Consider the following 16,805-nt stretch of genomic DNA (forward strand, 5'->3'; position numbering starts at 1 on the left):
CCTGCAGCTCCGTACAGAATGTGGAGGGCCCAGAGCTGTGCCCGGCAGAGGGGACAGGCGTCACACACCAAGTTCCAGCCCAGGGCTTGGGTGACCTCTCCCTGGCCCTGTGGGGTTGGGGTCTCCCTGACAACTGCCCGCAGGATTGCTCCTGATCCCACTGCCTCTGAGGGCCTGCCTTGATCCACACCTGCTTATTTTAAAACTGGACACATACTCCACTTTTTGAACAATTTTTTTCAAAATTTGTTTTTTTAAAAAACTTTTACTTTTTAAACTTTTTTCAAACAAAAAATTTTTTTTTTTGGTGCTGGAGATCGAACTTGGGACCTTGCGCTTGCGGGACACTGCACTTGCGAGGCAGGGGCCAGAACCACTGAGCTAAATCCCCAGCCCTCAAACAAAATTTTTAACTTGGGCTGTCTGAGCCTCAGTGGCCTCTCCTGTGGAATGGACAATATAATCACACCTCTGCAGGGGCTGCTGTGTGGATGAAATCATTAATCATTAATGCTCCCAAAGTGCTGAGGACCACATCGGGCACAGGGCGAGCTTGTGGGAATGCTGACTGCCATTAGTAATGATTAATCAATCACACAGTCAGCTATTGATCTACTTTTATAAATCATTTTCAATTTTCACTATTACAAACTTGCTGTAATGAAACCCTTTGGACTTTATCCTGAACATTTGAGCAATAATTTGTTTGGACAAATCCTTAGTACTGGAATTCCTCCTGTTGAAGGGTATGCATGCTGCTGGCTCTGCTGATGCACTCTGACACAGCAGAAAAACGGACTGAGGAGGGAGAGAGACAGAGACAGAGACAGAGAGATGGAGAGACCACGAGCGAGCACCTACTCAGCAGTCCCTCGGCTGCCCACGCTGCCCGTGGTGTGCACACGGTCAGCGCTGGCTTTCTCTCATCTTGTAAGCTTTCCCATCAGCAGGTCTCAGTGTATTCCTGCCTTACAGTCTCCATCACCAATTTCTGCAAGTCTTTGGCCCCCTAAAGACTTTCTTGTCCCTGAGTGGTCACCACCCTATTCCGTCCCCTCAGCCCCTCCATCCTTGTGACTCTGCCTGCATGGCTTGGTGTGCAGATGGAACTAACAGGACATGTCTGGGTTTTACTCAGGACGAAATCCCTAGGCTGAGCTGCAGCCTGCATCCTTGCTTCACTGCGTCGCAGGCTGAATAAAATCCCCTCACATGGATATCTCACATTTTGATTATCAAATGTCAGAAACTTTTCAGGTTGTTTTCATTCTGGGGCAATTATGAAAAATGCTGTCAACACTTGTGAACAAGTCTGATGTGGACATGTTTTCAAATTCCTGAGCGTGTATACCTAAGACTGCTCACATGGGAATTCTGTTTAATTTCTGAGGAACTATCAACTGTTTCCCACGATGTCTACACCATCTGACAGTCCACCAGCGATGAGGTGGGCTCTCGTCCCTGCACATCTTCGCAACACTCACTCTCGCCACTCACTCTGATTCCAGCCTCCTGGTGTGCCCTCGTGTGTGAAATTGTGTCTCTGGTGTTATTGATCTGCATTTTCTTAACGACTCATGAGTGCTCTTCGTGGGCTCGTTGGCCAAATGTATCTCTCCTTTAGAGAAATGTCTATCCAATCCCTTTGTTCATTTCTAAACTTTTGTCTTGTATTGTGAGTTGTGTTCTTTGTATGTCCTCAATATAAGACCTTTACCAGACATAGGATTCACAAATATTTTCTCCTATTTCCTGGGTTTCTTCACAACTTATTTGTTTTATGCTGTGGGGACTGAACCTAGGGACTTGCACACCTAAGCCCCTGCTCTGCCAAGACTCAGTTTCCCAATGGTGTCCTCGAAGGCACACTCTATTAGTTTTGATGAAGTCCAACCCATGCTTTTTCATTTGGTCCCACAGACTCTGGATACGCACAGCCTCAGGTGGACAGCAAATGGGGACAAATGAGAAAGCTACAACTTCATGCTTTACACTAATAATAAACTTACTCACATGTTCGCTTCAGCAGTGCATATATTATAAACTTATTCAGACAGCTGTCCTTCAGTAAGAGTACAGCTCTGCTGGTGAATAACAGTCAGACACAAATCACATAAAATCATGTTTTGCAGTTAGCAGATGGGTCCAAGGGACAGAGTAATGGAGATACCACGCTTGAGGGAAACAGTTAATATTCACACCATTTACAGGGTGCCTTATGAGTTGCTTAAGCCTAACCATCTATCAATCTCACCTATTATCTACCATATACCATGTTGTTTGTCTTCTATCAGCTATCCTCTATCTCTTAACATCTATCTGTCTGCAATCTATCTATCACCCATCACCTATCTACTGAGTCCTGCAGGAAGCACTGGGAACCGGCTTCCTGCAGAGGCAGCAGTGTGCAGAGGTCTCCGAGCTGAGTGAATCCGTCTGAGAAGCTAGGGACTGGCTGGGCTGCTGAGCAGGAGCCACCCACGCCTCCAGAGGCTGCGTGGGATTCAAACGAGCACATCCCAAGGAACACAGGATCCAGGTATGTCTCTTGGAATCTAGAATAACAACAAATTGGGAAAATGCTTGTGACCTGGTGGGAAATAGCAGAACATGGACCCTGGAGGGCAGGTGGTGAGAGGCAGAAGCTGCAGTACACGGGCATAGAGGTCCAGGAGGGGCCTGGGGGCTCCATGCTGTCACCTTGCACTCGAAGGGGAGGACAGCGGAGTCAGGCTCTGCTCCTCGTGAGGAAGAGGGGATTTGTGCAGGTGGGGGAAAACCATCTCCACAGTGGGGTGGGGGCGTGGGGGCCTTCCCACACGAGGAGGACCCTTCTCACAGTCGGGGGACAGCTGCAACCGTGACTCCCTCCACCACTAGAGCTCCATCAGTGCACAGCCTAGGGGCTGAGTGTGTGGGGTCGGAGGGGCACTGTCCAGGCCGTGGGGGAGGGGCTGGCTGTGCCGGGACCCTCGGTCCAGCCCTGGACCTCCAGGGTCCACACAGCTCTGAGGTCCTCCTGGTCCCGGGGAAGAGCAGAGCACAGGCGACAGGCAGCTATGTCGAAGGAGCCTTCTTTTTCAGGCCATGTGGAGCGAGCCTGCCTAGGCCCAGCAGGCCAAGTGGATGCAGACAGCCCCTGGGGTCAGGAGCTCAGGGCCGCCTGGGGCAGGGACCAGAGCCTGAGGGCCTGTCCCAGCCTCCTCCCAGGCAGACTCACCATCTTGGTGAACCTGTCCTCGCAGGCCATCCGGATCTTCTCTGGGGTCAGTGGGCTGCTGAGAGCCACGGTCCCAGGCAGACATCTCTCCTGCCGCGAGGCACGCACCGCGTCCCGGATGGCGAAGAGCACGGAGCACCCCAGGAATATCCCAGACTCGCCCAGGCCCTGTGGGAAGCGGCCGGGGCGTCACGATGCACTGCACGTGTGTGCAGATGAACGGGAGCACATGCACGTATAAACACACACGCACGCACATGTGAGCTCACTAAAAGAGATACTGCATCTTTGGCCCCGGGACTCCTGTCCTTAGAAGCCAGCCCTGGAAATGACCCCAAGGGAAGAAAGCAGAGGATTATTTAGGAGAGTCAGCAGCAGCTGGATGGCCGCAGCACCTCAGAGAGCTGGACTGCTGAAAGCACTTTCTATCTTGTGTTTGGTTGCGCTGTAAGTGAGCTCCAAGAGGGCGTCTCCTGAGATCCTGGGGCAATGCTCAGGAGAAGAGTGCAGCCATGCCCCAGAATCACCCAACACCTCTCTCCTGCGGTCGCTCACCTTGGACGAATACAGGGTATTCGAGTTTTCGGATGGAGGCAGAAAGGAGATGTGCAGCTCAGTGGGGATGTCGCAGACGCCTGGGATCTTGTACTGGTCGGGGCCCCGAGTGTGCAGACTGCCCCGGGGCGAGTATTTCAGCTCCTCCGAGGTGTACAGTCCCATGCCTTGGATGAAGGCGCCTTCGACCTGGCAGCAACAAATCCCACGTTGAGAGAATGCAGACCCGGGGAGCAGCTCCGCCTCGTGCTGCTTTCATGGCAAAGTCAGAGGTGAGGAGGTGACAGGTACACCATGCAGGAGGCTGACCCCAGCTATCTCCAGACTCCGCGGGCTCAGGCACAAGCGGCATGTGGCAGGGTGCGTTCTGACCCAGGAGGCCAGTCTGGTCCTCTGAGCCCGCCTCGCTCACGTGCCGAGGCCTGGCAGCACCCTCTCCCACAGCCTCCTCTGACTTCTGGCCTCTCCTTAGCTTCCTTCCTTCCTGGCACCACAGCTCACCTCCTGCCTCGCCTGTGGGCAGCAGCCCCTCAGCATGTTACATGGATCTGACTAAAGCCACTCCCAGCTCCTGTCATCTCCACCCGGCTGGGGTCTTCCGGCCACGCCCTCGGCCCCCTCTGCTCCCGTTACAGCCTGGTCCTCAGCCCCGGGCTTCGGCCAGCTATGGACACGGGGTGCAGCACTGCGTCTCTGGGCTGAGGCCCTCCTTCACCGCTGGGCACCTGGCTTCCTCCCCAAACCTCCCTGACTTCCCCTCCCCACACTCTTCCCATTCCCTGTGACACGCTGCTGGGACCCGAGACACTACAGGGGGTGCTGTGCTCAGCCACAGTGCACGTGTGGCCGTGCCTGGTGGCCCTTGTCCTCGGTGAGGGTTCGACTCCAGTGCCCAGTGCTGGATGGTCACGCAGCCACATTCTGTGTCTTGAGAGAAGCCTGTGACTTTTCATTCTGGTCAGTTAGTTCAAATTGGTTAGACATCAGCCTGGAAGCTGCCTGCCAATGACTAGTGCCACAATTATTAGGGTTATTCCCGCCCGGCTCATTTCTTAACATGAGAGCCCCAGGCGCTGTCTGCTCACACCTCGGGGTTTGGGGCTCCTGGATGCCTCCAGGTCACCTCTCCTCATGCAGCCCCTCCCAGCACAGAGCACATTTCTTCAGGACCCCAACTCCTCACTTCCTCCTCAGTGAGAAATGAGAGTTCTGACACTGGCCAGCAGGGGCGCTGAGGAGCAGGCAAACAAGAAGAGGCGCGTGGGGGCCCTACCTGGCCACGGTCCAGGGCTGGGTTGATGCTGTGGCCGACATCCATGACGATGTCTGTCCGGATGTTCTAGTGAGAAAGAGAAAGCCCTGGTTTGTTTCCGTGCAGGAAACAGCATGAGGAACACTTCCTGGCCAGCTGGTGGTGGGAGGACTTCTTGCGGCCATGTTATTTTAGGAGCAAGCAACAAAGATTGTACTATGTGACACTGTCAAAGTTACAAAAACTCGTAATCCGTCTAAGCCCTTGTGTTTTTCTTCTTGGAAACACAAGCGAAGGAAATATTTACTTGACTTTGATTCAAGCTGGGTGGTGGAACGGACTTCTGACACGGAAGAGGAAGCCCTGCGGCCGCCATCCCGGCTGCCTTGGTAACCACAGCCCCAGGTCAGCTCAGGGCCAGTCCCGGGACAGCTGGGCGGCACAGGCAGCCTGCGCACCCTCACGTGGGGCTCGTGGCCAGGACAAACATCTGATGCCACAGCTTTCTGACAACACAAACAGGAGGCGTGGCCCAGCCTGGCTGGTGACACCACTGCGCCCCGGGATTCTGCACCTTCTCTGCTGAGACTCAATGTCTCTGCCATAGCAAACAGGCATCACAGGGCACAGGGGACCCAGGCGTCCTCTTGTCTGGCCCTCTGTTACCACTTTGCTTAGGAAAGTCAGGCAGTGCTTGGAACGCCTGACTGCAGCGAAACTTGGGGCTCTCCTCCCCTCTCACAGACAAGGTGGGTGTAAAAGTCTCCGAGGCAGGTGGCCATGGGGACAGCAGAAGTGACTCTGTCAGGCGGCCTCTGTCCCAGGCAGCCTGAAAGCCGGGTCATTCAAGGAGCGGAGGGAAACAGGCCGGCAGTGAGGACCAGGGGGTGTGGCTGTGAGCTTCCCTGGCCCCAGAAGCCATGAGGTGACCGCAGCTGCGCAAGAAATCCGGAGCCAAGGTCACCGGACAAGCCCCGCCCAGGGGTTTGACCCAGCAGGGGGCGTGCTCATGAATATTCGCCATTTCCAGCTGCTGTGTTTGTGGTACTCTGATACACAGCAATAGCTGCCTAGGGTGCAGATATGGGTCCCAAGGGAGGGGATGCCAGGAAGGGAGATCTTGTCACCCAGGGGGATGGCTGGTGAGCAGGCCGGGGCCTGGGGCCGTGTCAGGAGGTGAACTTCTGGGCGGGGCGACACCTCCCTGGCTGGCAGATCTGATCTGTGCTTAGACTACTGGGCACACCTCCCAGACTGCGCAAATACGTCAGAGAGCACATCTCAGAGGCTACTAACCTGGATCTCAACACGGCCCACACATGCACAAGCTGTACCAAGAGCCCAATGGCTAAGTTTCACCCAGCTTTCCTTTGGGGAAAGGGATTTTTGAGAGCAGCTGGTGTGGGAACTCGAGTGGAGCGGTACAGCGCTGTCACGAGAACCATGCTCAGAGCGGGCAGCTTGTCCAGGCCGAAGTTCCCTAAGGGATCCAGGCTGGGTCAGGCCCAGGCGGCCAGATCTCAAACAGCAGCCAGGAGAGGGGAGCGTGACCCCAACATGAGGCTGCTGTGGTTTAAAAGGAAGTATGTGTGGGACCCCAAAACGAAAACTGCCACCTGACTCCACCAGGACCCAAGACTGGAGACACAGGACTCGTGGGAGCCTCTAGAATGGGGGCTTGCTCCTGGCTAGGGCTTTGGACAGGTCAGCACCAGACCAGCACCCTGGCCACACGGCATTCTCGAGGGCGAGCACTGCTGTTTTAACTCGTGGATGATCCTGTACCACTACTGCAGTGGCCAGTAGGCAGCTTCTCTTACCCCCAGCAGCCTGGGTTCCAGAAAAGATCTGAGTCCTTGAACCCAGTGTGTGTGTGCCTATGAGTGTGAGAGTCGATATGTGCCCCTCCTCCATACGGACGGTCTTGAACTGGCTAAGAAGAGGGACCCGGCTGGGCACTGAGACTGCGTGTGGCCTGCCCCAGGCTGGCCCTCAGTGCTGGGTAGCAGGTCATGGTGCCCAGGATGCCTTCATGCGTGCCAGGGCCCTTTCCCAGAGCGGGGCAGGGCTGCTGGCACCGCCCCCCATCCCCCGAAGCCCTCTTCAGGCTTTTTCTTGAGGTGGTTCCTTCCGGACTCTACTGTAAAGGTCAGCAGCCACTAGTTACTCCCCGTGGAAGCAATCACAGTGCCCGGCGACCCTGTCCTCTGTCCTCCGGCACCACGCGGAGCTCACCTCGCCAGCAGTGTGGCTCCCAAGAGGGCCTGGTGGCACCGGGAGTGACAGGGCGCAACCCAAAGGCCTCTCCCGTTGGCACTGACCTTGTGGTTCCCCGTCAGGCAGTCGATCTCGACCTCTGAGCAGGCCGCACCGTACACGCAGTACTCAAAGGGGTGGCCTTGGCCCTTCTCCCAGTCGATGTTTGACTCGTAACCCCTGGAGGAGGTGGGGCCAGAGCGGCTGAGAGGAGGAGCCTGTGAAGCAGCCCTGGGCCCTGTGGGTTCGCTGCCTTCCTTGCAGCTCGGTCTGCCCCCTGCGTGACTCGGGCTCCTGCTGACCCAGTGCTGACACGGGTGTGGGATCCTGCAGCTCCTTCCCACAGCACTAGACACGAGGCCTATTTACCTGAAGTACCCGATCGCTGAGAGGCTGATGCTTCCGTCAAAAGCGGCCTGAGCCTGTGAAGGAAGAGCATGATAGATCAGGGATGTGCAGAGAGAGAGGATCCCTCGGGACTCCCCTTCCACCACGAGTGCAGTGAGCTCGGGGCAGCAGCGAGCGGGAGGGGCCAGGGCCCATCCTTCCTCCAGCGTCCTGTACTAGTGACGGTGCGTTAGTCTGGGGCGCACGACTGGCGATCGCCTGCATGGCCAGCGGGTGACGCATTCAGAGGCACAAGGTGGGCACCACGTGTGCCACTGATGAGGCGGCCACCCGCCACCGGAGAGACGGGGCCTATGGCACGGGACACTGATCCACGCCTGTCTCCACAGCAGAGGAGCTTCACCGAACTGCACACTGACACCGGAAGTTCTGACTGCAAATGTGCAAGTGACCACGCTCCAGAAAAGCAAGGCGTCCCACGAGGACAGCCAGTGGGCGCTGTGGCCCTGGGCTGCATCGCTCTGCCCCTTTTTGCAGCTGGGAGCAAAAGGTAGAGACAGAGGCGCCCAGGAAGGATGGGAGCTCCCTCAAACAGGGGTCAGGGAGCGGCCCGCTGCCTCAGGGCAACAGGAACCCTTCATAGCAGGCACTGCTGGACTGAAGCCGGGCCAAGGAATGGGCTCCACACAGACCTGCAGCCCAGCCCTGCATCACTCCTCAGGGGAGCCCTCCAGACATGGTTCCCCAAACTGTGTCCTCATGGGACAATGCTGCCCTAGCACAGCTGCACAGCATCTGGCCCACGCCGCCTGCTGATCTCTAGCCTCAACTCTGAGTCGTTCACAGGGGACTGCAGGATGTGCGTCCTCTCTTCCCAGTGGGCTTTAAGTGCTTCAAGGAAGCCGCTGGGTATTTCTAGCCCACCGAGTGAGTGCCTGCTACTGGCTGCACACACACTCCGTTGCTTGGTTTCCTGTTCCAAGCGAGTGCCTGGGTGACTTTTACTTTTATAGAATGATTTCCATATTGTTTTTCTATTTTAGAAACTATGGAACCTAAACAAGAAGAAAAAAATAGACTTACAGCTGTTATCCAGAAAGACCCCAGGTTCCAAAGGACAGAACTTTAATTGACTCAGGCTTAACACAGAGATTCTGGCAGGAAAACCATCTTTTCCTCTAATGGAGAAACTTCCGGGATGTAAGTGTCCCCGGTGCGCATGGCAGGACCCGTCACAGGTGCTGGGTCTCCGAGCTGTCCCTTCTGCAGCCCTGACTCACACCTCACTCTCTCCTCTCCCCTCCCCGCCCTTCCTTTTTTTGTTGTTTTTTGGTACCGGGGATTGGACTCGGGCCTTGTGCTTTCGAGGAGGCCGTGGAAGCCCTGAGCTACGCCCCCGGCTCCTCCGGCCCTTTCCCTCACATAAAGCACAGGGAACCAGTGAATCTCACCCAGTCCTTCCATGCCCCCTGAGGATTCTTGCTGATGATGGGTTCCAGGCGTTTGAGAAGAGTCTGACAGGCGTCCTAGGGATTGTATTTTTAAATTAAATTATGACTATGATTTCATACACAGCACACGCCATGTCCTCCCATGGGTTATTTACAAGGTCCACGGGGACACAGAGACCAGCCCTGCGCTGGATGACCCGAAGGCTTCGGTGGGCACCTGCCCAGGGAGGTGTTGGGAGCGAGCAGGTTTCAGGGACCGTGGCCTTGTAAGCCGGTGAAGAAGTTGGGGTCTGGCAGAAAGCCTGTCACAGATTTGCCCTCGTGGGGCAGCGGAGGCGGGCCCTGTGCAGAGGGAGCCCACAGTGCTGTGGGAGGAGGAGCCCGAGCACAGGCTGGGGGACTGAAAGCACTGGGAGCCCGGGAGACTTGGGCGCAGGCTGGGGGGGCAGTGTGGACAAGCCCACAGCTGCTCAGCCCGGGGTGAGCCCTGGGGGCAGGCGGACCAAGCAAGGGTCACCAGTGGGTGTTTACCTTCACCGCCAGCCCGTTAAGATCGGCCACCACGGACCCCCCCGAGGCATTGGCGTTAGGGACGGTTTCGGTGCTTGTCCCACGCAGGTGGACGTTCGCCATGGGCATCTTCAGCTCCCGGCTCACCACCTGGATTTCAGGACAGAGCTGTCTGCAGGCACTGTGGTTATCTACAGAGCGGTGCGCACGCCCCATCTGGGGCTTGAGTGCGAAGCTGTTGTATGCACCGCAGCCTTGGGAGTCACAAAGCATTCTGCTTTCCTGAGAACTCCGCAGCTTGTCTGGACCCCAAGTTCTGCACACACTTTTTTTTCTTTGACTCTCACCTGAGCTATCCCATTGGGAAGACGAGGTGAGCCCAGGAGAGGCAGGAAGGAACGCTTCGTGGGTGTCTTAGCGTGAAATCAACACCTGCCTGCAGCACCTATGCAAGCAGCAGAGCTCTAGCCATGCCCGTGTTCCAGAGGTTGGGAAATGCTTGCCTCCAGGCACAGCTCTAGCTGCCCCGGGGAGCGACCCAGACAAGGATGCAGCTGCAGACAGTGGTGTGCTCTGCACTGAGGAGAGGAGATGATGCCTCGGGCTTCTGGCTCTTATTCCAGGGCCTTTGGAGATCTGGGGGCAGCACCCTGGCCAGGCTTGCCCACCGCTGGGAGGGTGCCAGCATCGGGGCTCCTCTGCAACAGGGGTGGGACTGTCAGACAACCCCAAGGGACCGACAGGCAGCACAGAAGAAAGTGTATTTTCAGGGGCCGGGGATGTAGCTCAATGCTTTTGCCACGTGCTGTGCAAGGACAAGGACCCGAGTTCGATCCCCGGTACCAAAAAAAAAAGACAAGACAGAAGGATCCCAAAATAGAATTACTGAGAGGTGAAACTGTCTAAGGTTTTTTTTTTTTTTTTTTTTTAACATTCTGCCATTTTTTAACATTTCTAAATGTTTTATAACCTATATTAGTTTTCTACCATGATTATGAAACTAGACACAGTAGTTTAAAATTAATCTAAAATAAGTCAACCAAAAGCACATTAGTAAAGTTTGGCTAGAAATATCAAATAAGATTCACATTCTGGGTTGTGCAGAGCCCCGAGTATAAAAATGTGAGAAAGTGCAGAACACCAGAGTCCACTGATCTTCCAGTGCTTAGCAAAGACTCAAGTAGGCAGCTCAGTCCTGACGTGAGCGTGGCCACACTTTCTTCGGGGCTCACTACCCAGATTCTGCTGATAACAGCAGTGCTGCCAAGCAGTCTCCTGTCCTCTATTCTGGATCAGGAAATGTGTGCTCACAGCTTTCCTCTAATGCACATGTGCACCAGGCCACAACCAACAGCATCGGTGATTTGCATGCTTACCTGGATCATTTTCGTGTGGACACCCTGCCCCATTTCAATGCCGCCGTGGGTGACCAGCACGGAGCCATCCAGATAAACGTGGACCAGGGCAGAGGCCTGTGCAGGAGACGACAGTGAGCAGGGGTCGCTGACTGGAGGCCCCCCCCATCCGCGGCACAGACAGCGGGTTTCAGAAACGGTCCTTCCCCTTCCGTCCCCCAGCCTAAGCTGCACGCAGTTGGCCTGGCCAGGCTGCCCAGCTTCCAGCTGCATGGTGAGGTTCGGGTGCTGGAGTTCTCCAGAGTGCCATGCCCCGGCACAGGCAAGGCAGGGCTCAGGACACCCTGCCATGCAGTGTCCACTTGATGAACCTAACGTCAACAAGCAGCCCTGGCCCCAGGGAGAGGCGCCCCTCCTGCACCAAGGGACCAGCACGTGGGGCAGGCCCACCATGCACACACGGCGCTCATCACGGTGCAGTGCACTCGCTGCCCTGGGCAGCAGAGGGTGGGGACACGCTGGGCGTGGAGGGAACCCTTCCTCCAGGACAGAGGGGCATGTGGTCATGGTGATCCATCCCAAGGGGCCTGGGCGGCACTGGGCCGTGGGCCAGGGCTATGGCGACAGTGGACCGTGTCCTCTGCCGCGTGGCTCTCAGCGCTGGTCCACGGCGGCATTGCTAAGGGGATGCGGAGTCCCCTGTTCCAGGCTCTGCGTCTCCTCGGGCATCAACCACTTCACAGTCCACCCCGCGAGGCACTCGGGCAGCACACATGTTCATGCACTGACCGTCCCCGTGTGCTCGGCAGGTGCCATTGCAACCCGTCCATTCTTGCACTGAATAAATTCGATACAATTGTCATTTCTGTATTTCCCATTATATTACCTTACAAAAGTTAATGGGAACTGGGCCAGTTTTGGTCATCCTGCATTAAATAACTGGACTGGGAAGTGGTTAAAGGCGCCTATTTGGTTCGGCCGAGCGGCAGCACAGAGACCACTGTGGGTGCCGCAGATCCGGTCCAGAGCTCCCGCTGTGCAGCTGGCACACAGAGGGGAGCAGATGCCGCCCCATGGAGAGGCTGGAGGGCAGGTTAATCTCACCCACGACCGGCCCTCAAGGTGAGCTCGGAGCCCAGGGGTCCGCAAACACCTCCCCGCTCAGCCCTCGCTCTGAGCCCAACCCCAGGAGCCCCTTGCCACAGAGGTCAGGGAGGGAGGTGTGTGGCTGCAGCTTCCTTTCTGTAGGGGAGAGGGGCAGCCAGTGTGCAGCTGTGGTCTCCGCCACCCTGGAGGCTGAGACAGGGCAGCTGTGAGCTTGAGGGCAGCCCGGACAACTTAGCAAGACCCTGCCTCAAATAAAATGTAGAAAGTGCTGGGGTGCATGTGGCTCAGTGCTCTCTGGGTTCAATCCCCAGCACTGCGACAAATAAAGGAATCAACTGCACACATAAATGAATAAAATCTCACAAACGGAGCCCCAGCCCCATGCAGAGGAGACGAGGCGAAGAGGGTGGGAGGTGAAGGGACAGCTGCACAGCGGGCCCTGGAGGGTCAGTCCCTGCCCTTCCCGCCTTCTGCAGAGGCCTCTCTGAAGTCCAAAGGGCATAATACATCGAGGGCCGAGCATTCTTTACTGCCCGGTCTGTGGGGGAGCAGACACCAGGGAAGGTGGCCACATGGTTCCCCGGGGCCTCCCTGCGGCTCCCAGGACCCGGAGGGAGGGAAGGGCAGTGCCTCCAGTCCCCGCTGACCTCCCCTCCGCTCCCTCCAGCCTTTTCCACCCCTGCCTTGCCTTTGCTCCCTTGTGCACCTTTGCCCCACCCTGCAGCTGAGACTAGGTCCTTACTATTCCGCTGGTTTCTGCCATCACCGACAGTCAGGGAGGAGAGGCTGCCACCAGACACGGAGTCCTCATGTCGCCCACCCTGCCCGAGTCCTCCAGATGGCTGCAGCCCAGGCAGGAGGGTGGGGCTGTGGGCCCGAAGGGGTCTCCTCCACCTCCTGCTCAGCAGACACAGGGCACTGCTCTCCCCACTCAGGATGGGAGGCAGGCACAGCGAGCTGACCTGGCAGCACTGCGGGGCTCAGTCCATCAGGATCAACTGAGCAAGCAGTACTGCCTCCCCTCTCCCCGCATCCACAAAGCAGCTGCTCTCGAACAAGCTCCTGACACTGGGCCTGGAAAGTTACTTCGGCACGGAGTCGCTGTTCCGGGGCTCAGTGCACCCTGCCCAGCCATGGGAGGTGTCGCATCAGCACCTGCGCCCTGGCTTCTGGGTTCGGCTCCTGTCCAGAGGCTGGGGCAGCTGGAGGAGCCTGGGGCCAGGCCGGCTCAACCCAGCACAGCCTTAGTACCGTTCAGCAACTGCACGCCGTGAGCACAGGGTCGGGAAGCCCTGCCAGTCCTGGGGGAACCCACCTGGCCCATGGCGACGCTGCCCACGCCCACCGGGAACTTCAGGGGCACCATGGCCAGTCCTCTCTTCTTCCAGGCACTGCCTGCGTTGAACCTCTCCACGGCCGCCCGCCGCAGCGAGAAGGAGGCCTGGGCCTTGCATTCACGCCAGCACTGGGCCAGGCCCTCCGTGTTGATCTCTTGTCCGTAGGGCGTCTGCTTGGTGCCCTTGTACATATTCACCTCCCGGACCTGGGCAGGGAAAGGCAGGTAGAGGGAGGGGCTGGGCAGACACGGTCTCCACGTCTGCGGGGCAGCCCACCTCCCTGGCGCGGCCGCTCCTGCCTCTCAGAGCCTCTGCACCGCGTGGCTCCGCGAAGCTGTGGGTGTCTGCAGGCCACACAGTCCGGGCTATTCAGACAGCAGACCAGAGGGCTGGGCGAGGTGGCACAGGCCTGTGAGCCCAGTGCTCTGGGAGGCAGAGGCAGGAGGGTCACGACTTTGGCCAGCCTGGGCAACTTAGCAAGACCCTGTCTCATAAAACAGGCTGGGGACATGGGGATGTAGCCCAGCGTGACACGAGAACCACAGCAGGGTGTGACTGCCACAAGCTCTGTCACACCTCGGCCACAGCAGCCAATGCTCCTGAAGCTGTCCTTTCAGTCTCTCGGGTCTCAGCCCTGCCTTGATCATCTCCAGGACGATCCTGAGGCAGGACCCGGGGCTGTTACCTCCTCTGGGGACAAGCCGCACTTGGCCGCCACCTCCTCGATGCAGGACTCTGTGACAAACCCCGCCTGGGGGAAGCCAAAGCCTCGCAGCGCCGTGTTGGACGGGAGGTTGGTTCTGCAGGCACGGCCCCGGCAGCGCAGGTGGGGGAACTTGTATGCATTCTCCATTTTCAGAAGCCCCATCTCTAGCACCTGCGGAAGCCAGGCAACACAATGCAACCCTCGTCCTCTGCCCGTCTGCCGCCCTGAGGCCTCTGCTGCGTCCCACGGGGCCCGCTGACCTACACGATGCCCCATGTCAGCTGCGTGAATGACTTCAGAGGACGCAAACAATTCCTCCTTTGAAGTCATTCATCTTCCTTTTCATGTTTTAGAGCAAGTGCACATTTTCCAGGTTTCAGATTGTTGCGCAAGCCTCAGGTGTACACACAGGGCCTGTGCACCTGTCTGCAGGAGGCAGCGCCCAGCAAACAGAAAGCACATTTGGGGTTCGTCTGGGCACACTGGTCTCTGGTAGTCTGGTCTCTGCCTGGCCCCGGGACTGGGCAGTGTCTGGGGGGTGTTGGGAGGACTCAGCAGCTGCCAGTGGCTGCAGGGACTGGGCACCAGCCCGGGCAGCTGGCGAGCATCTTGTGAGGGGTGGGACAGTTCCACACAAGGAGCTGGCCTGGCCAGGGCGTCCTCAGGTCCGGAGCATGCGCTTACCTGGATGCAGACTCCGCCCTGGGTCTGGTCAGTCACACTGGGCCGCCCAGAAGGAGGCTCCAGGCTCTTACAGTGTAAACGACTCCGTGTGGGACGGATTCTGAAGTCAGAGTTGCCTGCAATACGCCTGAGGCTGACCTGCTGTGAGACACTTACGAACAAGGACTCGTCCAGGGAGTTGCCTCCGTTGTTGTAATGCTCCATGTCCAGTGCCACGATCCGGCCGTCATTCATGAATCCCACCTGTGGGGAGAGGGGACTGTGACATGGCCCGGCGGCTCCCAGGTGCTCTTTGTCCCCGTAAGCTCCCTGCCTGGAAGAGCCTCAGTGTTGGCCTGGGCAGAGACTCCTGGGGTCTGGGCCTCGCTCTGAGACCTCAGCAGCTATGTAACCTGCCTGGCTGTCTGTGAAGTGGAACTGACGAGGCGAAGCATCACAGCACAGGTGAGTCAAAGGCGAGGTCCTCCCAGGAGCCGTCACCCCGTTAGCGTCACGGCCACCCCGCCTCAGGCTCCCTCCTTCAGAGTGCACTACCTTGCACCACATGATGGCTTCACGCTAGCCGAGTTCCTTCTGCAAGGGCTTGGGCTGGTGAAGGTCATCTCTGCCTTGCTGTCCTGTTGTCCCTCCAGCCCAGCACGGGCACAGGCCAGCTGGCCTCCTGCTTCCCGCTATCCCTGCTTCCCTTCCGACTCGCCCCTCACAATCTTCAAGTCCTGCGCCTGGGTTTAATCCCCGCTGTTCGTGCCGTTTCCCAGCAGACCCTGTGGCCCTGGGCCCGTCTCCTCTCCCCCCATCACCTCTCAGGCCCCAGTGCTTCCTGTGCCATGTCCTGGCTTTGGAGACCCTCCTGCCCCTCCCAGCCCCAGAGCTCCCAAGTGGAGCTGAGGCACCCCACTGCTCCACTGGTCGAGGATTCACCCCGTCTCACTCTTGACTTTAAGACCGAGCCTAACAGTGCAGGCCTGGAGCTCCAGCCCCTGCACTTGCATCACCAGCACGACCAGCCCGGCCCTCTCTAGCCACAGCGAGCTCTGAGCTCTCCGCCTCCCGACTCCGTCCTCCTCCCGCCCGCCGAGCCCAGGTCTCTGGCACCCGAGTGTTTCCTGTCTGCCCATCTGCCTTGAAGGTCCCCTCCTGTCTGCCTTATCTAAGACAGTTCTGCACATTTTCTACCCTGCTCGTCTTCCGGCGGGGTCACTAGGCTAGGCGTGCTTCCTCTCGGCACCTGCAGTTCTTAGGTGTTCATAATGACTTCATGCGTCTTATTCCTCCCCCTCCCTGGACACAGTTCACTTTAATAAATCCTCTGCATCACCAAAAATAAAGTCAGCCTGGATAATCAGTTAGTGTCCAGTCTGTACCCAGGCTCACCCGCTGTGGCGGAGGCTGTGCTGAGCTCTGCAGCCCCGTGGGCTTCTGTCCTGGGCACACAGGAGGCCCACCCTGGCAGCAGGTGGCCAAGTTCTGCCCAAAGCCACCAGGTGCTCCACGGACAGGCCTGGTGCCTGAGGCCCCTCCATGTGACGTCTCATCTCTCTCTTCTCCTGGTGGCTGCCCACCGCAGGGGCCCTGTGGGACATGAAGTCCCTGGCAAAGCCACACAACGGAACTTCCTGCCAGCCACCCACCCTAGGGGCTGCCAAGCATTGAACTGCATGGTGGCTTAATGTAGTGCGTTTTAAGGTGAATTGAAGCAGTCAGGTGCACCTCATGGCCACTGTACCAGACGGTGCAGTCCAGGGGATGGCACGGTGGTGCTGCCAGAAGAAAAGAGCTCAAGTTCCTGAGTGGAGCCTGCCCCTCCTTACCCTCTGCCGATCACATCTGGCCGTGACTTGAACACAAAATAACGTCCTAGGTTTAAGATCCTGAGTGTTCTGTTGTTTGTGACAGCAGTTAGTCCATTGTGACAAGTAAAATTATCTCTTAAGAAGCAAAAGAATAATTATTTCCTACCATGGAAATGTATCTAGGAATTTCTGAAACACAATTTTCAAAAATACCTTTGATGCTTTAAAAAG

The 16,805-nt window shown here is 57.4% G+C and overlaps 1 protein-coding gene across 8 annotated transcripts in view; it reads right to left on the reverse strand.

Moving 5' to 3' along the window:
• Positions 1–2,016: 2,016 nt before the first annotated feature.
• Aox1 (aldehyde oxidase 1) overlaps positions 2,017–16,805 on the reverse strand; it is a 50,402-nt gene continuing 35,613 nt past the window's right edge. For 3 of the 8 annotated variants that reach the window (XM_021249728.2, XM_021249727.2, XM_021249730.2), the window contains 12 exons: positions 14,938–15,024; positions 14,077–14,268; positions 13,370–13,597; positions 10,969–11,064; positions 9,614–9,742; positions 9,083–9,157; positions 7,653–7,705; positions 7,349–7,463; positions 5,049–5,114; positions 3,776–3,964; positions 3,221–3,388; positions 2,017–2,555 (listed from right to left, as the gene is read on the reverse strand). In XM_021249728.2, coding sequence (XP_021105387.1) covers positions 2,505–2,555; positions 3,221–3,388; positions 3,776–3,964; positions 5,049–5,114; positions 7,349–7,463; positions 7,653–7,705; positions 9,083–9,157; positions 9,614–9,742; positions 10,969–11,064; positions 13,370–13,597; positions 14,077–14,268; positions 14,938–15,024 — 1,449 coding nt within the window. In that variant the 3' untranslated portion in view covers positions 2,017–2,504. Of the gene's footprint in view, positions 2,556–3,220; positions 3,389–3,775; positions 3,965–5,048; positions 5,115–7,262; positions 7,464–7,652; positions 7,706–9,082; positions 9,158–9,613; positions 9,743–10,968; positions 11,065–13,369; positions 13,598–14,076; positions 14,269–14,937; positions 15,025–16,805 lie in introns of all 8 variants that reach the window. The other 5 variants (XR_015447044.1, NM_001310222.1, XR_015447045.1 and 2 more) reach the window with 5 other exon arrangements.

This window comes from Heterocephalus glaber, unplaced genomic scaffold (genome assembly GCF_053883595.1).
Source record: "Heterocephalus glaber isolate CG9 unplaced genomic scaffold, H.glaber_assembly_v1.0 deba00001743, whole genome shotgun sequence".
NCBI lineage: Eukaryota > Metazoa > Chordata > Mammalia > Rodentia > Bathyergidae > Heterocephalus > Heterocephalus glaber.